The 24536-nt window shown below is 39.6% G+C and overlaps 1 protein-coding gene across 7 annotated transcripts in view; it reads left to right on the top strand.

Moving 5' to 3' along the window:
* The window catches only part of TBC1D32 (TBC1 domain family member 32), a 181158-nt gene that overhangs the window by 67239 nt on the left and 89383 nt on the right, over positions 1-24536 (top strand). For all 7 annotated transcript variants that reach the window (XM_084622138.1, XM_084622137.1, XM_084622139.1 and 4 more), the window contains one exon: positions 130-218. In XM_084622138.1, coding sequence (XP_084478264.1) covers positions 130-218 — 89 coding nt within the window. The remainder of the gene's footprint in view (positions 1-129; positions 219-24536) is intronic.

Here is a 24536-nt window from a genome sequence, read left to right as displayed (position 1 = left end):
TTTCAAAAAAAATTAATGTATTTTTGTAACATTTAGAATAAATAATGCTGTATTTTTACACATTAACCTTAAGTGTAAGAAATATAAGAAGATGCATGATAATTTTACAATAATGCCTTCTTTTTGCAGGATATAATTGACAGACTTATAATTTTGAATTCAGAAGCTAAAATTCACTCCTTATTCAATTATGAACAATCACACATCTTTGGTCTGAGGTAAGATCCACTCTCTGTTCAAAATGAGAATACAGTACGGCAAGTTTTTATTGGTTTCCAATAAACTTATATTATTGCTTCTTATTGTGCATGAAAGTGAAATTCAGTTAGTTATTTTTTTTTAAACATGGAAAGGTTGAAAGAAAAATGCATTATATAGAATTAGGAAAACAGCAAAGACCATCTTTATTCAATATTCCTGTATCTGATGCAATAAAAAAAGTTGCACAAGGTTATTTAGCATGGATGGTTGAAAAGCAAATGTAGTACATCCATCATGACATGTGAAACAAACATCCTGCTAAAATACTGTAATAAATTGAGGATTTTACATTACCATGTGAAGCTTTATATATTTAATTTATCTACGAGTGCATTTCAGAAATTCATTCTATTTTAATTATATTACCAATTCCAGCAATATTCCCTGTGCTTAAAATGGGAGGTACCACTAGAACCAGTAATATGTCTAGAACTTGAATGAACATTTTAAATGTGTCTACTGAATATGATGCTCATCAATATATTGTCTGCATGGTTTCCACGTATTTAAAGATAAAAATAACTCTATCTGCTTTTCTAGCCTGAATGATAAATAGTTTGCTTAGTTTATATATTCGTGTGTATAAGTGAAAGGATATCTCTACTAAGATGTGATCCATACTATGAAAAAGTTTGATAATGTCTGATTGGGCAGAATAACGATCCCAATGGTTTATAAAGTCCAAAGTTAGTTTTCTATAGCCCCACTTTTACCAAAATATCAGAGTAAATTAATCTGTACCATATATGCAAATAATAGTGAACTATGTACTGTAGATTACATCAAATAATCCAGGTAACATCTTTCATCTGGCAGGACAGGTATGAGATGTACAGTGTCAAAGTTTTGAGATATGAGAAGTACAGTCTTGTACCATGAAACAGGGAGTCAGAGATTGTTTCATAAAATAATATAGGACTATAGGAGTCTTAAGTTAGGTAGAAGTGATGAGTCTGCAAATAGCATTTGAAATAGCTAGTAGTTACTTAGGAACAACTGTGCAATCCTAGCACCATTGAAGTCAATGGCAAAACTCCCTTTGATTTCAGTAGAGCCAGGATTTCACCCCCAGTTGGGCAGGCTGTTCTGAAAAGGAACTATGAGTTTTGTCTGTGTGTTTATATTGCGTTTTTTATTAAGGTCCTGTCTACACTGCAAAAAAAAAAAATGGGGAGCTCATTGAACCATAAAATCATGCGTGTTTTATACACAGAGATAAAACGTTCAGCTAATCTCTTTGAGTGGGTACACAGCTGACTCCCTGATTCCTTTTAGATTGACAAAATTAAGCAAGTACACATATTCCAACCTGATTGTGAATGCTTTAAAAAAATGTGTTTAACAAGCTTGTTCCCGGTGTACATGGGTACCACAACCATGACACTTGAAACCATTTTATAAACATCTATTTAAGTAGATTAGAGGGGTCTTAAAGTTTACTGAAAAACTTGAAGCATAGAAGGAAATCTTGCACTGGATTATGAAAGGACAGAAAGCAAGTGAAAATTTCTGAGGGTTGGAATGTTGTTCTGTTTCTCAATTCATGTAAAGAGACAAACGGCCTCATTTTTAGGCTTGGCAGAACTCAATTTTTATTTTTTATCATTTTGACAGATATCAGTGTTTGGTTTTAAGCTTTTTTTCTATATTTATATAGATTTTAAATTTTCACAGTTGTCAAAAATTATGTGTGTTAAGAATTTTTTTTGTTAATTGCATTTTTCTCAGTTCCTGGAAATTATGGGTGGTCAGACAATGGAGGTGGTGGGTCAGAGAATAATTATTTAATGACAGGAGACACTGATATTCAAAAAGTTATTTTTAGAACCGTTAAACCAAAAAATTGTCAACATCACACATCAAAATGTACACAGTAAATAGCCTTAAATCAAACCCTAATTAATTCTCAAGCAGCAATTTTTCTTGCTTTGCCTATCTGTAAATTTCACTTATTACTGATGGAAATATTTTTTTTGTTGGTTTGTGTATATAGTGATTTCAACATTTATCAGCATTTGCTGATAAACATTTAATGCTTCCAAGCATACACATTTTTATTTCCCCACCTGTAAAATTAAGGTAATGATGCTGAAGTCCTTTGTAAAGTTCTTTGAGATCTACTGATGAAAAGCTCTATATAAACTAGATAGTATTATTGTTATTGTTGCTATTATTGTTTTAGGGAAAAAATAAGTAATGCACTATTCACAATATGAAAATGTCCTGCATATCAAAGTAGGTAATGTTTTAACATAATATTAAATGGCTGCTACATCAGGAAATCAAAGGAAAGATTCTTTAACTACTGAACCATAATTTTCCGTGGGGCCGCCTAAGCTCCTTTTATAACCTCAGTGATGCCTTGGATATACCATTTCACAGCCTTCCACGAACGTCCCCCCTTCCCCTGTCTTCCATCAAAGGCCCCATTTATTGCCAACTTTCCTTCTATTAGAAGAAGGGAAGATGCAACTCACTCTAGAGACTTTCAACACTGCTCATTACATTTATTAGAATGCCAAAGCGAGGCACTAAGTCCTCTTATCTCTAACAAACTCTGAACCCTATATAAGGGTATACAATGTCAGAGGTGGGAGTACATGATCCCTATATTATGTGGCCTGTCACCTTCTTTTCAAATATTTTTGTCTATAGTAGTAAGCTTGGCATTTAGTATCCATTAAATAGGTACCCAAGAAAAATTAGCAAAGTCTATGATGTCTGCCTTCTTTGTGACATCTCAGGTGGCTTAAATATGCTTTCTTAAGCTGTCAGTTTGATTCAAGAGAAAACTATATATTGTTGTCAAACAATATCTACAATATTTATGAAAAAAATAATTTGAAGGGTATTTTGACAAGTGTTTTAACACAATAAAACACTTCATAACAAATATCATTATGATTTATTACAAAACTTTCTTCTGTTTTTATGGGCTTAAGTGAATGGCTTAGGTGAGACCAAAAGCATCACAAATCAGTCTGCTGTTTCTTACCCAAATATATTTTAAAGCAATATATGTAATATTTTGGAAACTATATTTTCAAAACTGATTAAACTTGTCCCCTTACTGTACTGATGGTCACTGATGTTTTAATACTTTTAAAAATCAGACCACAAAATGCATTCCCCATAAGGAAGTATAAAGAATAGTGGTTTAAAGTGGAGGAAAAAATGGAAATATTCTTAATCCTGTATCTGAGAAAGTTGACTTAGTATCCTCTAGTTTTATGTTGCATTTTTATAACATCAGTAACACATTTTAGCTGAATACTGTCTATTTTTGAGTGTGTTTGAAGCATCCAGCGTCATGTCACATTTCCCTTTTGTACCTTAAGTTTGAAAATTGTTAGTAAATAGCTTAAATGTTTTCTTATTGTTTTAATGGATTTTCATGAGTTTTGGAAGGTGCACACATACTATTTCACTGGTAATATTTTTAGAATTTGCAAATACAAAACTTTTATTCTGACTAATTCAGTCCCTTATACAAGGAATCTGTACCATTACATACTAATTCCAAGTTCCTTCCTAAAATGATCTTGGATTTCTGTCTTAATGTCATGCTTTTTTTCTTTTCTTCAATTCTCTTGCTCGACTTGCAAGCACCTCTGAACCCCATGGAGTCAAACTTGAAAGATATATATTTCACTAGAATCCATTTGAGATTAATTTTTATCTACTTTCCTAAAATTTCTGAGTACAAAGACGTCTGTCTTTTTCAAAAGAAACATTGTCTTGTATAGTCAGCATGCTCTCCTGCGTAATTCCTTCAGTGACGTCAAATTTGCTAGTATATGAAGCAACTGTAATGTCAAAACTGAATTGTGGCATTATTGACCAAATCTGGTAGGAGCAGCAGGTTAATTATAATGGGATAAAGGACTTGTGTAGACATAAATATCTAGTGTGACAAAGTTCCTCCTCTGCCTTGGTGGGTCCTGTGGTTTTTGGAGGATTTGCTTGTCTCAGAGGTTCATGGCAGTCCTCAGTTTAGCCGCTTCTGCTAGAGGCTCAAACCTGCCGTTCACTCAGCTAACCTTGTCACTGGCCAGCATGGGGGAAATGGAGAACAATCTCCGCAGTCTCTGTTGCCCCACCTAGTGGGTCAGGGACAGGCCAGATCCCTTTCCAAATTAGACCTTCCCTTCTGGTATTGCTCACAGACTAGGTCAACTCCTCCTGTGTCCGATCAGGAGTTGGGGGGGTGAGGGAATCCAGGTCCACCCTGTACACTGGGTTCCAGCCCAGGGCCCTGTGGATAGCAGCTGTCTACAATGTCTCCTGCATCAGCTACGTGACAGCTTCAACTCCCCGGGCATTTTCCCCTGGCCTCTCACTCCCTGCTCCTTGCACTCCCCCCACTAACTGATGGGAGGTCCTTTTTAAACCAGGTATCCTGATCAGTCTGCCTGCCATAATTGATTCTAGTATGTTCTTAATTGGCTCCAGGTGTCTTAGTTAGCTTCCCTGTCTTAATTGTTTCTAGGAGGTTCCTGATTGCTCTAGCACAGCCCCTGCTCTGGTCACTCAGGAAACAGAAAACTATTCATCCAGTGGCCAGTATATTTGCCTTCTACCAGACTCCTGTACCCCACTGGTCTGGGTCTGTCACACTAGTTAAATTTACAACAAAGAGAAATCAAATATTGTAAAAGTCAGTAGCAGCTGAAGGTTGAGAACAATCTGTCACAGCATGCTTTTGGTGATTTTTTTTTTTTAAATCCAAGTAGTAGACTTAATAAACTTATATAAAAAGGCTCTAAAGTCTTTCTCTCTCTCGATATCAAGAGAACAGGGTGATATGTGAACAGGAGAATATGCTAAAGTAGCTGTCATCATGTGTTCTGTACTGCTGTTGATTGGTGGGATGGTCATTTGAATGCCTGTATGCATCTCACTCTTTGAAAGCAATGATGGTCAATTTAGTTTTAGCTCATGGTTAATACACAGAATTCTTACAAATCTTCTGCCTAGAGCACAGAAATTCTAAATTGCTTTCTTGCATTTCAAACACAATTTCTGGGTTAAAAACTCTAGTCTCCCTCAGTCATATGCTGTGCTTTTCTAACTTCAAATTTCATTGTACTTGCTAAATTTAAACTTAGTTTTTAAGATAGTTGTTACAGATCATTTCCCATAATAGTGACTTACAGATAACTAATTAAAATTTTAAGCTTTTATGTTATATTTTCTGGTGTTACTGTTTTCTTTTGAGTAAGCACGACTATTTGTTCCTGAGTTGAGGGTCAGATCTCATTGGTTGTGATGAAGATAGATTAAAGATGTTATTCAGAAGAATGACACTGTGTGGACCCCATTATCAGCTTCCTTTTTAAAGTGTCTATGTGTTTAGCACTATAGAAATCAAGGTAGAAAAAATTGCTTGGTAGAAATGCATAGTAGAAATCACAGTAAAGAAACTAAGACATGCCTTTGAGCAGCCAGTGTCTCAAAATCCATAAAAAAAGGCCCCAATGTAAGTGAGTGCAGAACATGTTCTTCTGATCAAGGTGATATAATTAATTCCCCAACAAGAGAATTCCCAGCATGAGTCTATATAATTTTCTTTACAATCCTTAATTCAGAAGAGTTCTGACTTAAGATTTTGGTTCATTAAACCTGGCTGAGCTCCTGTGCTGGACACTGACATGGCTGCTATTTTTGGACCCATACACTGGACCGTGTGCTTTAATTCTTCATTGTTTCTGAGTAGGCTTCAGCCACTGTCTCTTTGGCCTCTAGGTTCACTTCCAGGACATAAGCTCTCTGCCAGGTACCCCTCTCAGAAGTAGGGCCATACATTCCAGACAACCTAGGCCTAAGACCACTTCGGAACCCTAAGCCTGACTTCAGTATTGGACAAACTGGTTGAAACTATAGTAAAGAACAAAATTGTCAGATATATAGATGAACATTATTTGTTGGGGGAAGAGTCAACATGGTTTTTGTAAAGGGAAATCATGCCTCACCAATCTACGAGAATTCTTTCAGGGGGTCAACAAAGATGTGGACAAGGGGGATCCAGTGGATATAGTGTACTTAGATTTTCAGAAATCCTTTGACAAGGTCCCTCACCGAAGGCTCTTTAGCAAAGTCAGCTGTCATGGGTTAAGAGGGAAGGTGCTCTCATGGACTGGTAGCTGGTTAAAAGATAGGAAACAAAGGATAGGAATAAATGGTCAGTTTTCAGAATGGAGAGAGGTAAATAGTAGTGCCCCCAGGAGTCTGTACTGGGACCAGTCCTATTCAACATATTCATAAATGATCTGTAAAAAGGGGTAAACAGTGAGGTGGCAAAATTTGCAGGTGATACAAAACTACTGAAGATGGTTAAGTCCCAAGCAGACTGTGAAGATCTACAAAAGGATCTCTCAGAACTGGGTGACTGGGCAACAAAATGGCAGATACAATTAAATGTTGACAATTGCAAAGTAATACACATTGGAAAACATAATCCCAACTGTACATACAAAATGAAGGGGTCTAAATTAGCTGTTACCACTCAAGAAAGAGATCTTGGACTTATTGTAGAAAGTTCTCTGAAAACATCCACTCAATGTGCAGCAGCAGTCAAAAAAGCGAACAGAATGTTGGGAATCATTAAGAAAGGGATAGATAATAAGACAGAAAATATCATATTGCCTCTATATAAATCCATGGTAAGCCCACATCTTGAAACTGCGTGCAGATGTGGTCGCCTCATCTCAAAAAAGATATATTTGGAATTGGAAAAGGTTCAGAAAAGGGCAACAAAAACGATTAGGGGTATGGAACGGCTTCTGTATGAGGAGAGATTAATAAGACTGGGACTTTTCAGCCTGATTACCAAATGAAATTAATAGGCAGCAGGTTTAAAGCAACAAAAGGAAGTATTTCTTCACACAATGCACAGTCAACCTGTGGGACTCTTTGCCAGAAGATGTTGTGAAGGCCAAGATTATAACAGGGTTCAAAAAAGAACTAGATAAATTCATGGAGGATAGGTCCATCAATTGCTGTTAGCCAGAATGGGCAGGGATGATGTCCCTAGCTTCTGTTTGCCAGAAGCTGGGAATGAGCAACAGGAAATGGATCACTTGATGATTACCTGTTCTGTTCATTCCCTCTGGGGCACATGGCATTGGATCCTGTCAGAAGACAGGATACTGGGCTAGATGGACCTTTATTCTGGCCCAGCATGGCCATTCTTATGTTCTTATGAACCAAGAAGACTGACTTTGCAAAAGGAATTCTAAACCAATCACACTTTACTCATAGAGAGCGAGAGCACAAAAGATATACTAGCTAGTGGCCAAGCCAGTGCTACAGTCTGCTCTCAACACAGCTGATACAGCAGCCCAGTCCATCTCCACAGTGGTGGTTATGCGGCATATGTCATAGTTACACTTTTTGGGCTTCCCCAAAGAGGTGCAGTTGACCATCGAATACCCCAGCTCTGAAGGTTATGCTTACTGCCAGCAGCAGCACAGAAGTAAGGACGGCATGGTATGTTGTTGCTACGCTTACTTCTGCACCGGTGTCTTCAGAGCTGGGCCCTCAGGCAGCAGTCACCACTCTCTGTCCCCCCAGCTCTGAAGACAGCGCAGAAGGGTGGCAATACCATGACACCCTTACAATAACCTTGCAACCCCCTCACCCTCAACCCCTTTTGGGTCAGGACCTCCTGTTTGAGAAATGCTGGTCTCCCCCTTGAAATCTGTATTAGGGTAAAAGTACAAAAAAAGACCAGATTTCACAGTCCATGACATGTTTTAAATGGCTGGTAATTTGGTAGGACCCTCGGCATATAGCAGCGGGCACAGCAGTAAATAAGAAATATGTAGTTCAGCTCAATTTACAGACCAAACAGCAACAGAGTGCAGACTAGACAACTCTGTCACTATCCACAGGATCAAAAACTTCTTTGACTGGTGGAAAGACCCAGCCAATGTTTGTAGGGGGATCCCCTTTTCACAACCCCCTCCCCCACATCATTGCTTTTCACTACCAACACAACGCTCATAGGATGGAGTCTAAACAACCTCAGAACACCAGGCAGGTGGTCATCAATGGAGATATCCCTTCATATCAACCTCCTCGAGCTAAGGGCAGTGCCCATTTCCTTTCACTAATCAAGGGATCACACTCTAGAGTCCTTACAGACCATATGGCATGTATATACTACATAAACTGACAAGGGGGAGCCAGGTCACCCTCCCTCTGTGTGGAAGTGATGAGACTATAGAATTGGTGTATCGCCCATGAGATCACACTGTCCTCAACCTGCCATACTTGCTTGCAAAAATGGTCCAGGTTCCAGATTTGGTGAACTTCCCAGAAAATCTCCCCAAAATCCATGGCTCTGCCAAAGATCCTTAACTATATACTGACCCTAAAAAGATTGGGACTATCTCTCAGCGTCCACCAAGCAGCTGTAGCCGCCCTCCCCAACAAGTAGAGGGATACTTAATGCTATCACACCCGACCACTAAAAGATTCCTCACGGATAGAGTTAACCTTTCCCCACAACCCCGACTTCCTATCCCCACATGGGACCTAAACCTGGTATTGAGAGGCCTGACTAGGCCTCCCTTCAAACTTATGGCCACCTGTTCGCTTACACATCTCTCAGTGAAAACAGCCTTCCTGATAGCAATCACCTTGGCTAGGAGAATAGGAGAAAGAGCAGCTCTGATGGCACGTCCTCCTTACACAATATTCTTTCAGGACAAGGTTACTCTCAGGCCACATCCAAATTCATCCCTCAGGTAACCTCCCCATTCCACATGAACCAATTGATTCATCTTCTAGCCTTCTACCCCAAGCTTCACCGAGAGAATAGGAAGGCTATATTACATGCACTAGATGTAAAGAGAGCCCTAACCTTTTACCTGGATAGGACAAAGGCTTTCAGGAAGTCTCCTAAACTTTTCCTCTCTATTGCGGAAAGATCCAAGGGCTCAGCAGTTTCAGCCCAGAGACTCTCTCCGAATGGGTCTCAAACTGCATAAGAGTGATCCCTCCAAATAGGATTTGTGCACACTCCATGAGGTCGATCTCCTCACCATTGCTTTCTTCAAGAATGTCCCCATGTGAGAAATCTGTAGAGCGGCAACATGGATGTCAGTCCATACCTTCACAGAACACTATGTGATCCGATGTGATCTTTGGCTCCACAGTACTGTCATCTGTAACTGACCAAACTCCAAAGCCCCAGCCCTCCAGTAGGGATACTGATCAGAAGTCACCTACAGGGGAGCCCTCTTAGGGACACTACTCGGGGAAAAAAAAAGAAGTTACTCACCTTGTGCACTAACAGTGGTTCTTAGAGATGTGTGTCCCTCTGGGTGATTCACAGCCCACCCTCCTCCCCTCTACTTCAGAGTTCTTGTCTATGACTCTGCGGTAGACAAGGAGCTGGGGCGGGGTTAGCCCACGTGCATTGGCTAACTTCGTGGCAGGGCACGAGGAGAGGTAGTGCATGTGCTGTCCAAAATTCTCCAATCAGCAGCTCAGGGAAGCAAGCACACCTACAGTGGAGCACCCATAGAGACACATATCTTAAAGAACCATCGTTACTGCACAAGGTGAGTAACTTCTTCTTCCCTGTTGCTCTGCACTGAAGCAGTTAAGCTTTGGAATTGGTGCATTGCCAACCAGATAGTCATTTCAGCTTCTTATTTCTCGGGTATGCAATACACCATGGCAGACAACTTCAGCAGACGTTTTCCCCTAAATTATGAATGGGATTCTCAAGTTCTCAACAAAATATTCCTAATTAGGGGGTTTCCAGAGGTCGACCACGTCATACTGCAGCCACCATGAAGTGCAGAAAATTTTGTTCCAAAGGAGGATTCAATCTGCAATCTCTTGTAGATGTTTTTTCTTATTATATGGACAAAGGTTGGGGTTTTTATGCATATCTATCAACTCTGTTGCTTTTAAAGGTTCTCAACAAGATCAAGTAGGACCAAGCCTGGGCCATTTTGATCGCACCAACTTCACCAAGACAAGTTTGGTTTCCTTACATCATCAGACTCATCTCTTGCCCTCCATGGCGGCTCCCGATCAGTTCTCAACTGTTGTCTCAGAATGCGGGTCCAACACTTCACCCCAATTTGAATGTTCTGCAACTCCAACCATGGGCCCTCAATAGTTCTTGGGTCTTAAGGCATCCTGTTCATCAGGAGTATGTGCTCTTAAATAACAGGAAGGAATCTACAAGACTCACTTTCCTTCAGAAATGAAGAAGATATCATCCTTAGTGCAACTGTTGTCATATGTCACCTGTCCAGTTGTCTCTTTCTACAATCTTGGATTATCTGTTGAAATTGAAAACATCAGGTCTCTCAAATCAAGGTTCAGTCAACGTTCACTTAGTGTCAATAACAAAAGCGGCAAAGAGTCCTGTGGAACCTTATAGACTAACAGACGTATTGAAGCATAAGCTTTTGTGGGTGTATACATGCATCGGACAAAAATGCATGCAACCATGAAAGCTTATGCTCTAATACATCTTTTAGTCTATAAGATGCCACAGGACTCTTAGTCTGGTTCTGTAAAAGCGGCAAACACAGCTACCCCTCTGATACTTGTCAATAACAAGTTACTGCTGGCCAGTGGAAGGTTTCTTAGTTTTCACACATCTGACCACTTCGAGATTCCTGAAAGGTCTTTGAGTAGCAGCTGTGTTAGTCTGTATCTGCAAAAAGAAAAGGAGTACTTGTGGCACCTGAGAGACTAAATTTCTTAGTCTCTTAAAGTGCCACAAGTACTCCTTTTCTTTTTGCTGAAAGGTCTTATGATCCTTTGTCTGCAGGCTAGAGAGCCTGCTCCGCTTTGGATCTAAACCTTGTTCTTAATTGTTTCATGAAACAACCTTTTGAGCCACTAGCTACATGTTCTCTGTTAAATTTGTCTATGAAAACAGCCTTTTTGGTGCCCATCACTTCTTTGTGAAGGTTTGTAAAGATTGGGGCTCTATTTAGTAGGGGCTCTATTTAATAGGCCCTACATTTACTATGTTCTGCCAGAAGACGGTATCATTATGACCCCATCCAAAATTTTTACCTAAGGTTTCTTCTGAGTTTCATATTAACCGGATTATTCATCTTCCAGTTTTCTTTCCTAAGCTGCATCAGTCTACAGAGAACACTACCTTCCATACACTAGATGTTTAGAGGGCATTGGCCTTTTACTTGGACAGAACCAGACCATTCAGGAAGTCCCCTAGACATTTTGTTTCTCTTGTGGTTAGGTCTAGGGGATCCATTATCTCTACACACAGACTCTCTAAAGGGATCTTTCGATGTATTATGACTTGCTATGGTTTGTCTGATGCTCAATTTCCCCTACGAGGGAGTGCACATTCTACTAGATCACAGTCTACCTCTGTAGCCCTATTCAAGGACATTCCAGTTGCTGAGATTTGTAAACTTGCAATGTGGACTTTGGTGCATACTTTTTTCAGCCATTGCACTTTGGTTCATGCTGCTAGATTGAATGCTGCAGTAGGCAACATAGTTCTCTTCAGCGCTGGACTCTTTCCCGAATCTACCACCTCCTTAAGGGGGTGTCATAAATATAAAGGGAAGGGTAAACCCCTTTGAAATCCCTCCTGGCCAGGGGAAAGCTCCTCTCACCTGTAAAGAGTTAAGAAGCTAAAGGTAACCTCGCTGGCACCTGACCAAAATGACCAATGAGGAGACAAGATACTTTCAAAAGCTGGGAGGAGGGAGAGAAACAAAGGGTCTGTGTGTCTGTCTATATGCTGGTTTCTGCAGGGGATAGACCAGGAATGGAGTCTTAGAACTTTTAGTAAGTAATCTAGCTAGGTATGTGTTAGATTATGATTTCTTTAAATGGCTGAGAAAAGAATTGTGCTGAATAGAATAACTATTTCTGTCTGTGTATCTTTTTTGTAACTTAAGGTTTTGCCTAGAGGGGTTCTCTATGTTTTTGAATCTAATTACCCTGTAAGATATCTACCATCCTGATTTTACAGAGGGGATTTCTTTATTTCTATTTACTTCTATTTTTATTAAAAGTCTTCTTGTAAGAAACTGAATGCTTTTTCATTGTTCTCAGATCCAAGGGTTGGGTCTGTAGTCACCTATGCAAATTGGTGAGGCTTTTTATCCAACATTTCCCAGGAAAGGGGGGGTGCAAGTGTTGGGAGGATTGTTCATTGTTCTTAAGATCCAAGGGTCTGGGTCTGTAGTCACCTAGGCAAATTGGTGAGGCTTTTTACCAAACCTTGTCCAGGAAGTGGGGTGCAAGGTTTTGGGAAGTATTTTGGGGGGAAAGACACGTCCAAACAGCTCTTCCACAGTAACCAGTATTAGTTTGGTGGTGGTAGCGGCCAATCCAAGGACAAAGGGTGCAATATTTTGTACCTTGGGGAAGTTTTGACCTAAGCTGGTAAAGATAAGCTTAGGAGGTTTTTCATGCAGGTCCCCACATCTGTACCCTAGAGTTCAGAGTGGGGGAGGAACCTTGACAGGGGGTTATTACTTAGGGAGTCACCTGAAGTGGAGTACCCACAGGGGCACTACTCGAAGAAGATGGAGCTGTTACTCACCTTGTGCAGTAACTGGATTTCTTTGAGATCTCTGTCCTTATGAGTGCTCCACTACCTGCCTTCCTTCCCCTCTGCTTCAGAGTTTCCTCTGTAGGACTTTGTGGTAGAGAAAGAAAAGAGGGCCATTCACGTGCTCAATCCCATATAGCCTCAGTATGGGTCACAAGGATGTGCTGAATGGGCACTGCTACCAAAATTTTCCAGTCAAAGATGCAGGGCACATGCACACCTGAAGTGAAGCACCACAGCGACATGCATCTTGAAAAACTCCAGTTGTTGCACAAAGTGAGTGAGCTCTCCTTACAGTTACAGTGCCCTATATACATTTTTTCCCCTTTAGGCACAGTTATGTTTATATGGAATTCTAGAAAACTATTAAAGTTTGTTTCAAAATTCACATGTTTAGGAATATCTTTCCCAAGAGTATGGATCTACAGTGAAAAGAGGAATTAGTTATTTCCAAGTTTGTACAGTCAATACTTTGAATGTTACAGTATATTAGCAAAAAGAAAAGGAGTACTTGTGACACCTTAGAGACTAACCATTTTTTTTGAGCATAAGCTTTCGTGAGCTACAGCTCACTTCATCGGATGCATGCAGTAGAAAATACAGTGGGGAGATTTTATATACACAGAGAACATGAAACAGTGGGTGTTACCATACACACTGTAACGAGAGTGATCAGGTAAGGTGAGCTATTACCAGCAGGAGAGGAAAAAAACAAACCTTTTGTAGTGATAATCAAGGTGGGCCATTTCCAGCAGTTGACAAGAATGTGTGAGGAATGGGGGGGTGGGGGGGGGGAAATAAACATGGGGAAATAGTTTTACTTTGTGTAATGACCCATTCACTCCCAGTCTTTATTCAAGCCTAAGTTAATTGTATCCAGTTTGCAAATTAATTCCAATTCAGCAGTCTCTCGTTGGAGTCTGTTTTTGAAATTTTTTTGTTGAAGAATTGCCACTTTTAGGTCTGTAATCGAGTGACCAAAGAGATTGAAGTGTTCTCCAACTGGTTTTTGAATGTTATAATTCTTGACGTCTGATCTGTGTCCATTTATTCTTTTATGTGGAGACTGTCCAGTTTGACCAATGTACATGGCAGAAGGGCATTGCTGGCGCATGATGACATATATCACATTGGTAGATGTGCAGGTGAACGAGCCTCTGATAGTGTGGCTGATGTGATTAAGCACTATGATGGTGTCAGGTTAGGGGGTGTCAGGTTAGGGGGCTGTCTGTAAGCAAGGACTGGCCTGTCTCCCAAGATCTGTGAGAGTGATGGGTCATCCTTCAGGATAGGTTGTAGATCCTTGATGATGCGTTGGAGAGGTTTTAGTTGGGGGCTGAAGGCGATGGCTAGTGGCGTTCTGTTATTTTCTTTGTTGGGCCTGTCCTGTAGTAGGTAACTTCTGGGTACTCTTCTGGCTCTGTCAATCTGTTTCTTCACTTCAGCAGATGGGTATTGTAGTTTTAAGAAAGCCTTGATAGAGATCTTATAGGTGTTTGTCTCTGTCTGAGGGGTTGGAGCAAATGTGGCTGTATTATAGAACTTGGCTATAGACAATGGATCGTGTGGTGTGGTCTGGATGAAAGCTGGAGGCATGTAGGTAAGCATAGCGGTCAGTAGGTTTCCGGTATAGGGTGGTGGTTATGTGACCATCTCTTATTAGCACCGTTGTGTCCAGGAAATGAATCTCTTGTGTGGACTGGTCCATGCTGAGGTTGATGGTGGGATGGAAATTGTTGAAATAATGGTGGAATTCCTCAAGGGCTTCTTTTCCCTGGGTCCAGATATATATAACCATTGTGTATTCTATGACAACCTAATTTTATATTGTCATAGAATACACCAATCATATATATATAATTAGGTTGTCATAGAATACACCATGGTTAATATGCTTTTTCCTTTTCATTCATTTCTTTTTTGGTGGCAAGAATGCAGAATAATACAGAAATGTATCTCATATATCTATATTTCCAATGGTCTATAGAACAAGTCAGGAAAAAGATTTAGGAATGGGATCTTTAACGGCTTATAGTGTACATCTATCTGAAAATCAAGCAGCCTATTGAAATATGTCGCAGAGTAGTATGTGTTAGTCAGCATTTCATCTAGTTCAATCTATTTGAAATTCAAAAGAATGCACCAAATTCCACAGAAGCTATGAGATGTGCAGACATACATTTGTTAGACAAACGTTACAAATGTGATATCTCTTTGAGGGTTTAGGAGATCCAAAGACTAAACACTGTAACGTGCTTTTCAGTTGTGCTTTAAAGATGATTCTCTGTTCTTTTGCACTGTAATATTCACTCTTTCTGTATCCACAATTGCCTCTTAATGACAGGGGCATAATAGTAGCATTTTAAAGAATTTGTTCACCCATTTGTACCTGTAGTATATATATTGTTAATTAACTAAATGTGTGAACTAATGTCTGAAATGCAACGAAGGGAATTTTAATTAATTTGTTCTATAAGAGGGAAGCCTTCAACCTTCCACATTCCTCTGTCAGGTCAGTATACTATTTAAGTTGGCCTTTTTTTTTTCTTTTAATACAATGCCTCTTACATTACGCTTATCAGCAAATTTTAAAATTATTGATTTTTACCTTTATAAAAATTAAAAGTGATTCAGTTTAAACCAAAGGGACACTTTTCCATATAAAGTAGTTTCCATATGTAATTTTTCATTTTTAAATGTTTGTAATATATTCCTTTCCATTTGCAGACCTTGTTTTTCATTGTTGAATCATGAATTCTCTCATTAGTTTCAGATATTCTCCCCCGGCCCTGTTCTGCAAACATGCAGATACACCAGCAGCACTAAATGGCCAATCCAATTATCTCCATTTTTAAACAGGTTGACAGTCAGCCAGTAAGAGTGGCTGTTGGGTCTGATAACTCTTACGATTGCCAAAATTTGATTAACTGGGGCCAAAATGCCTACCCCTACAAAGAATCCTGTGATGCTATTGGTCAATTACCCTCATGCTTTGCAAAATACATGTGAACTTACATTTACTTAGGCATAACTATGTCTCTGGGAAGGAAAGAGGGCCATAGACTGTGGCTTCTCCTGACCCATTACTTGCATCCTTGGGATCTATGGTGCACCCATAGAGGGTCTTTCTTATGGTCCAGGAAGAGAAGAACAATCTCCTGGAGAAGGTACTTCTTCCCTCTCTCAACCCCATTTTAAGATCACTAGATTGGAATCCCGTCTTCTGAAAGCAAAGGAATCTTTCTAATGCCTTGGTTTTATTGCCACCAAATCCCAGTTAATATTCAACAATTCCTAATTAGTATTTTGTTTATTTACTGTCAGATATTCTGGTTATTATTGTAAATGTGTTTTCTGTCTAGAAAGTAAAGCATAGTTGCATTTTTTAAAAAAAAGCAAAATACATTCTGGGGCAATTTTATAAGACTTTCAAAGATATGACATATTGTGATAATGCAGCTTTTCAATTAATGAACTATAGATGGCTGCTTCTTTCATATCACAAGTGACCCTGAGGGTTAATGTAATCCTTAACAGGGCAAATACTATTTAAAATCTTGTTGCTTTACTTAATCCTTCCAAGTCACATTTGTTGATACTTAATCAAATTAGACAAAAAAAGTCAAGCTACTATTTTATAAACTGGCTATCTGTATAGCAGTCTTGGATAACCTCATTTAATAAATCAAGCCAAGTTTTAAGTAATCTTACTGTACTTCCAATTTTGTTTTTCAGATGAGAAAAAAATTAAATGAAGGGCCAGTGAACAAAACTGACAAGCTAGATTTCATATGGGAAAATTATTCACCAGTAATTCTGTTTGTCATAGTTCCTTCTTCTCCCATTTTAGCTAGCAACAGTAATTATAGATAGCATTGTAGTAACCCGCACCCTGGCATTAGCACCTGCTGCAGCTGTGATTCAGCATCACAGAATGCTATCTTGGGGAGAGAGGGAGCCAACAAGAGGGGAGCTCAAGCTGGGGAGGGTGCTTGGATTCCACCTGAAGGGGCAGTTGAAATAAAATCTGTTAGACAAGGAGAAGAATGTAGATGCAGAGGTAGCATGTACACTGGTGCCTGGTTTCAGAGTAGCAGCCGTGTTAGTCTGTATTCGCAAAAAGAAAAGGAGTACTTGTGGCACCTTAGAGACTAACCAATTTATTTGAGCATAAGCTTTCGTGAGCTACAGCTCACTTCATCGGATGCAACCTGGTGCCTGGGTAGGAGAGGACGCAATAAAATAAAAGAAGAACAAGAGGATAAAAGTAGAGGACTGGGAAGTGAGAAGGAGGAAGGAAGGAAAATAGGAAAGGTTTCAGGTTCAGAGAAGTAGAAAAAATAGACCTAGGTATGTGAGCAGGCACTGTTAGAGAAAGGAAGTAGATGGAAATAAAATCTACAGATATACTGGGGAGAGTGTATAAAGGGAAAAATCTGAAAGGAATTATAATTGGTGAAAAGGGGAATTGCTCAAAAAGCTGCGTTAGATGAAAACCGATCCAATAGTAAATGAGAAGCCCACCCACAAATGACCTACAGTAAATGAGTAGAGAGAGTGACTGTTTGAACATCTATTGAAGGAGTACAGTTCAAAGGTGTCTAATGGACAAGTGAGGACCCACTAGGAGAAGAAGCCCCACTTGCGGATAAACTTGATTCAAAGAAGTTCAGACATGGGAACAGTGAAGCCAAAGAGAAATAAAGAACAGGATAGCAAGAGTAGAGCTGGGCTTACAGCCAAGGAGAGGAAAAGTTAATTCTTCTCTGAAGTAGCACAGTATATTGTTAAGTAATCTCTCTCGTTCTTGTTACTAGCAATGCATTTGGCACTAACTGCACTGCATGTACAAGCTCACAAAGGTTGGGTAACCTATAGTTTATTATTATAACTAGTAAGTCTTTGGTAATATTCAATATTATTGATGCTCCTGATACAATTTTGTGGGTTTCCCTTATAAAATTTTAAACATTTAAAATTATCCCTTTTTGGCTTTGCCTTTGTCTCTCACAGTTAGCATAGTCTAGCCTGGCTGGGTCACCACAGCAAGCAATAAGGCAAAAGCTCCATCAGTCAAAACTAGTATATAAAGAACCTATCTACCAATTTCCTTTCAAGTTAAACATTTCCAGACCAAAGTAATGGATGAGAAATTAAGGGGAAAAAATAAACCAAGAAACGCTTCCAAGTAGAGAGAGACGTGATATAGGCTGGGAAGAGAGAAGATGCAACAAACAGAATTACTTATCCCTTGTTACTCATTCCCCTTGTTCATTCCCTCTTCTCCCATCCTACAAAGTGACAATTATAGAAAACAGATGTTGAGAGCAGAGAGTCAGAGGAGTGAGCTTGCCTGATAGTAGCTTTTGCAACATCTAATAGCCAACAAACGTCAGCAGAAGAGAAACAGATACAATGGCAGATCAAAATATAAGGAGATGACCAAGTGGCCACCTCACAAATTTCAGAGGCAGATTCTTCTGCTCTGAGTCCAGAACATTTCCATGTCTTTACAGAATGTCAATTAACAATTTTGGATGTAGCCATTTGTTTTGGTGAATAGGTTACAATCTCTTATACACAAAGTTACTGTAGTCTTGGTTGCTTTTGACTCTGACAACCTTCAAAGCAAATTGTCAAAGGAATTCCAATAAGTTCCTAATAAATATAAGCAAACCTGTACATAAAAAGTGATTTTGATATAGCATTGATGTTGAATGCATTACAATAAAATGTCTTTGATTACTCATAAGTAATCCAAGGTAATAACTTTCATAGCACAAATATTTCAAAGGAGTAGCTAAAGAAATACAAATATGATTTTCTTGTTTCTTTTGGTTCAATAAATCTTTATAAAACATCAGATATAAGTATTGATATCCTCAGCATGTCTGCATTCATACTTGGAATACATTAACAAAGTAGCATTTGTCTTGAAGGGCAAATTTTATGAGTAAATCCAATATAAAACCTCTATGCTACTAAATATGCTGATAGGTTAAAAAAAGTGGTTTACATATTAAAAGTCACTAATTGGTTTACACAACAATTGTGGAAATGAATTATGCCTTCTAAAGAATGATACTGTAAGAATGATACTGTACTTTTGTGCATATAATTGAGTATTTTGTGAAACTTTTTGATGTGTATAAGTACAATGGTTCTCAAACTTTTTTTTTCGTGGACCACTTGAAAATTGCTGAGAGTCTCGGCGGACCACTTTAATGATCTTTCCAAATGTTGTTTGTACCATTAGCTAACTATTGCTTTCGGATAAAAGCACTATATAAAAAAACCCTTAATAATAATTCACGTTCTTTTGTTCTACAAATAAAAGCACACAACTCATATTTTAATATCAGTAGTCTTACCTTTCTAATGCGATGGGTGTGCCCTCTCTCCCCTGCCGCTGCAGCCTCCACTCTGGGGCTGGGAAGGAGGGGGGTCTCTCCCCTGCCACAGCAGCCACAGAGCTGAGGCTGGGAAGGAGGGTCATCTCTCCCCAGCAGCCCTCTTTTCTCTGGCTGCTGCAGCCCTGCATGTCCCAAATTCCCCCCACCTCCGCTTCTCACCCCACATACTCCCTATTCCCCCCAAGGCCACAACCTCACCTTACATGTGCATCTTCTCCAGGGTCGAGGCACCTAATTAATGTGGCAGCGCCTGTGTGGCTCCATTAATTAGGTGGTTGGCCCTTCATTCTCTCGTGTGTGGCCACCCTGGCACGCGCCTTAGAGGGCACTATCCGCAGACCGCCTGAATGGAGCTCGGACCACAGTTTGAGAACCTCTGGTATAGTACATGCCAAAATATCAGTAGGAGTCTACTGCTAATGCAGTTTTGAGTGAGGCTGGAGGAAAAGGGAAATATACTTTTCCAGTTAAAAACAAACAAAACAATGAGATTTTTAGCGAAAAGATAATAATTGCAAAAGTTAGGGTTCTCAGTAAAACATTAATGCTAATGCCTTTTTTTATTCAGGATAGTACTTAAGCATGTGCTTAACTCATACATAAGCTACATTAGGAGTAAGGAGCTACTACATAGGGAGAAATTGGTATACATTACGCTAGATATGAGACAAAATATTACAAATATTAATAGATCCCAGGGCAAGAAGAGATAATTGTGATCATCTAGTCTGACCTTCTGTATAACACGGCTAATACAACTTTCCCAAAATAATTCCTTGAACTAGAGCATATCTTTTTTTTTTTAAATCCAAACTAGATTTAAAAATTGCCATGGATGGAAAATCTACCATGGTCCTTCATAAATTATTCCAGTGGTTAATAGAATCCAGGCAGTGCTCCTGGCCTGGGGGTCTCTGAGCACAGTGTCAGGGTGCAGATCCTCTATATAGCGTCCCCCTCCTGAGTTTAGACCCCGAGATGCAACTGCCTAACACCTGGGACTAGTTCTGAACACTCAGAATCCCGCATAGTTTAAACACATCCACTGTCAGCATACCAGCTGTGTGAGCACTCTGAGGTCACAGATTAACTCTTCAAGGACATATGGTAGGTGTAGCACATAACACACACTAACACACGCAGACAGCCTTTGCACAGGATTCTAACACACTATTGATCTTTACTAATCAAATAAAGCACAGAAATTACAGATCTTATGGGAAAAAAACCCATTCTGAATGCAGTGCTTCTCACTCTAGCTCACCAGCGTGTTGTCTAGTATGATTGTATTTGAATAGAGGATCATCCCAATTTAACAACCTTCTGTTGTCAGCTCTGTATCACTAGTGCTTGGAATTTTAGTTCAGCATGGAGATAAAAGGAAAACAGGTGAGGCAAAAGGCTGTACATTCAAAATGGAGTTTGCAGCTTGGTAAAGAGAGAGAGAGTTGTTAATCTCACACAGAATTCATGAGTTGTACAGACAGATTCCCCAAATTGTTGCACCTTCTATCAGGAGTAAGGCCCTGCTGGTACTCCATCTCCTGACAGCCTTACAAATCAGCTAAGCTGCCTGGCAGACCACCCTGCCTGATTGGCTGGTTCTTACGCCCAGTAGCAGCAGTAGCTCTCTGGCTGCTAAAAGCACACACTTGTGGATTCTTTGCTTCCCTGTGCTTGCCGCACTCCAAGCCTGCTACTGTCTTGCTTCTGTCCTGATGTGGCCTAGACCCTGCCCTGCACCCAGCCTTTTTTCCAGTCCTCTCCCAGCCTCGTTCCTGCCTTGGAACCAGCCCTGCTCCTTCCTTCCCTGACTTCAGGTAATCTGGTTCTGACCCCCGTTCCTATTACTGGTTCTGACTCTGTATTGACCCTTGGCTCTGGTATTTCGACTCTGGCTCTGGTTCTGATTCCTGGTTCTTACTCCTGTGCAGTGTTTTCCCCAGGAATTGAAATTAGGGGGGGTGTTGGAATATCCAGGGGCAGGTGAGGGCCGATGAGGGCTGAGACTGCGAGGGCAAAGGTGGGCTGTATGGCACCATAGTAAAAACTGAAAAATGTTTCATGACTATTTTATTAGATTTAAGTCATGTTTTAAAATCATCACAAAAATTAAAGCTGGCTACTCAAGCCTACTATGAAGCACTACTTCTACATGCATCTTGGTTTCTTGTTGTAATTTTGCACTCTTTGGTGTCTTCTTGTGTGTCGGTTACTTCCAGTCCTTCATAATATGCTCATGATCAGGCAGAAGGCGACTTCTTTTAGAACAAAAAATTCTATTCAACGAGGAAAAAATATGCTCAACTGTAGCTGTTGTGACTGGGATTAGCAAGAGATGAATTCCTACTTTCATCCCAGGAAACATAGCACAAAGATTGGGTCAAACCACTAGTAATGATGAAGTTGAAGTCAAATCTTCATTTATTTGTCATATGATATTCCACTCTGTGTTCAAAATTCTCTATTCTGTCCTGATCACATATCATCCCCATTGCTGGTAATGCCTGAGTCCACTCAACTGTAGATGTTTTATAAGACAGGCATCTGTAAAAGCTACGTGGAGGTTGAATAGAATCCAGAAATCTCTATTGTGGATTTGTAAGAATCAAGTCTATGTACTTTTTCAGCTGGCTTAACAAACAGTTCTCGTCCTCTTCACTTATGGAGTCAATATAAGTACCTTCATTAGTCAACTTCTGGACTGAAGTCTTTTTGCTTCTTCCAGTACATTTTCAATGTATATCTCTGATTGATCCAAGGATAACTTCTATTTCTGGACAAAGATCTACTACAGTTGTAGCAGATGCCTGGATCACCTTGTTTAATGACCCAAGTGATTTCAACAGTAGACTTACAAGAGAGAGAATGGTGATAGTCTTCTCTGAACTTAATAACAAAAGTAGTCCACCAGCCTCACTACTTAGATCTGTTCTATCTTGGTGGATATTTTCCAAAGCCAATAATAATGGTTGCAGTAATTTTCAGACAACTGCCAAGAATCACTAATGAGAAAGCCAGCAGGTTTTCCCAAGTTGGACTCATTTGAACTTCAATCCCAGTGTATCTTCTATTTGTTTCCAAAATGTTCAGTCCTTTTGGACTCTTGCTGAAAAAAAAAAGAGTATAAAAAAGCCACAAATTTAATTACTTTTTTATGTCTCTTGAAGATTCTGCAGCTTGTACTAGCGCTAGCTGGAGTAGATGGCCTCTACAGTGTGTATAAGAGAGACTAGGGTTACGCTTTTCTCTGAGCAAAGCTTGTCCGCTATGTCTTCCAGAGAAGTTTGTAGCTCTATCGAATGCACAAGCAGACATCTGTTTGGGGTTCAATTTACAAGCATTTAACTCCTCTAAGATGTCACAGATGCCGCGGATGTTCAGCTCTCAGTGGGGGAACCTCGCTGCTAGTGCAGTCTGGGCCGTCTCTTCCACAGAAACACTGTCCCACAGCAGGTCTAAGCACTTAGGCCTGATTATCAGAGATTTCAGCTGTAGTGGTCACTTAACAAACCAAAAGACTATCTGTGGAGCCTAATCAGCTTTGTCTTTAAACAGTGGAGAGGGGCATGTCAAATAGCGCTTGTGACCCAGGCAAACCATCAAGCAAAACATTTGTCCCCACCCTCTCTCTTGGTGCCCTCAATCAGCAGAGGCTGAGTACAGTTCTACTGCCCTTTACTCACACAATAAGAACGACAACATTTCATTCCCCCCTATCACCCCGCATTCAAGTGATTTGTAACCCAACCCCAGCCAAAATCTGTCACTTGGGCAATGTAGCCCTGTTTGCTGGATACCTAGGTAGATTTGGTGTGAATGCAAATACAATCTGGTCCTGAAGCCTTTCCCCCACAGCTCATTACTAGCTGTCAGGGAGAGCTCATTTTGACTTCGCTTACAAATCATAGTTTGAAATTATTAGGTTGGTCAACATCACCAAGGTGAATGCGCTTGACATTGTCACAAAAAACAAGGGCTGTATAAGGAAGCTAGTCTGTGTTCATACTGTTCAAATCTATTATACTTTTTCAGATGCATGTATTTTATCATATACTTTATATGCTTTTAAAGTGTGTATTACTGTTACAGTTTCAATTCAGATTTCCAAACAATCACTAAATTGGCAACACTGCATGTAACTAGTTCACAAAACTGGGGAGGGTGGGGGGGTGTTAGGGAAATCCCTGTTTGTGCGATCCACTAGGTCTGACTCTTGCTCCTGCCACTAACACAGACCACCTCTGACTCCAACTTGAGAGGTAGAGGAGGGGAATGTTAGTTTGAAGTGTATATTGTTTAATTTGATCTTTTTAACGGCTAATCTTTTGTAATATAGCCAAGTTCCGGATGAATGCCGCAGTGGAGATTATTCATGGGATGTTCTGAATCAGCACAATGCCATTCTCTTTCCTGGGCCAGATCTGCTCACTTTATGGGCTGTTACTCTCTCCTGCCCACAAGCGGGGCTGTTATGATTGATGTATACTATCAAACTCCATTCCTGGTAGATTTTTCTCTAATGGGGAGTTCAGTTAGGTTATATACTGGTGAAAGCCACCGTCCATTCTGGGCTAAATTCAGCTCAACATCTTTATAACAGTTGAAGTGTTCTTTTTCTAACTTGGCTATTTTAAACACATGAAATATTACAGTCCAGATGTTGCTGCTTTTGTGCTTTAGAAAAGTGCTAAGAATGAACCTCTGATCTCATAGATAGGCACAAGTTAATAGAAAATAAATAGAAATACAATTTAAATAGGATGTAAATTAAGCAGATCTGAGTTAAAAATAGTCATTTTGGTTATGCATTCCTTAGTTATGATCACTTGAATATGCAGGTATTAAATTATTGTGAGTATGGCTCCGGATTTTTTCCTGTTTTCAATAGAAACATTGAGAACACTTACTAACAGATACAAATGTCAAGTAATATGTATTCCCTAGGTTACAGCAGATATTATGTGAATGCAAAATGTAATGCTAATCAGATGTTATTCATGATGTGTTTTACTTCTACAATAAAAGAATGAAAGCAGCAACAAGAATTTTACTGGTATATTTTTCCATAAATAGGGCACTTTCGATTAAATAATTTTTGATGTGATTTACAGTAACCAGATTTATGCAAAAAATACAAAAAAGTTTACAATTTCAGTACTTCATATATTAACCTGGCGATACCTCAGATTCTACAACAGGTAACGTCAAGCTAGAAAGAGAGCATTATCATTGTGAATTCGGCCTGATGTTGTAAAATAAAATTGTATTTAGCTTGCTGTCATGTGTTC

The sequence above is a fragment of the Lepidochelys olivacea genome (genome assembly GCF_965140295.1).
Source record: "Lepidochelys olivacea isolate rLepOli2 genome assembly, chromosome: 3".
Lineage (NCBI taxonomy): Eukaryota > Metazoa > Chordata > Testudines > Cheloniidae > Lepidochelys > Lepidochelys olivacea.
The sequence above is the reverse complement of the archived record's forward strand: the minus strand, read 5'-3'. Positions and strand labels throughout refer to the sequence as shown.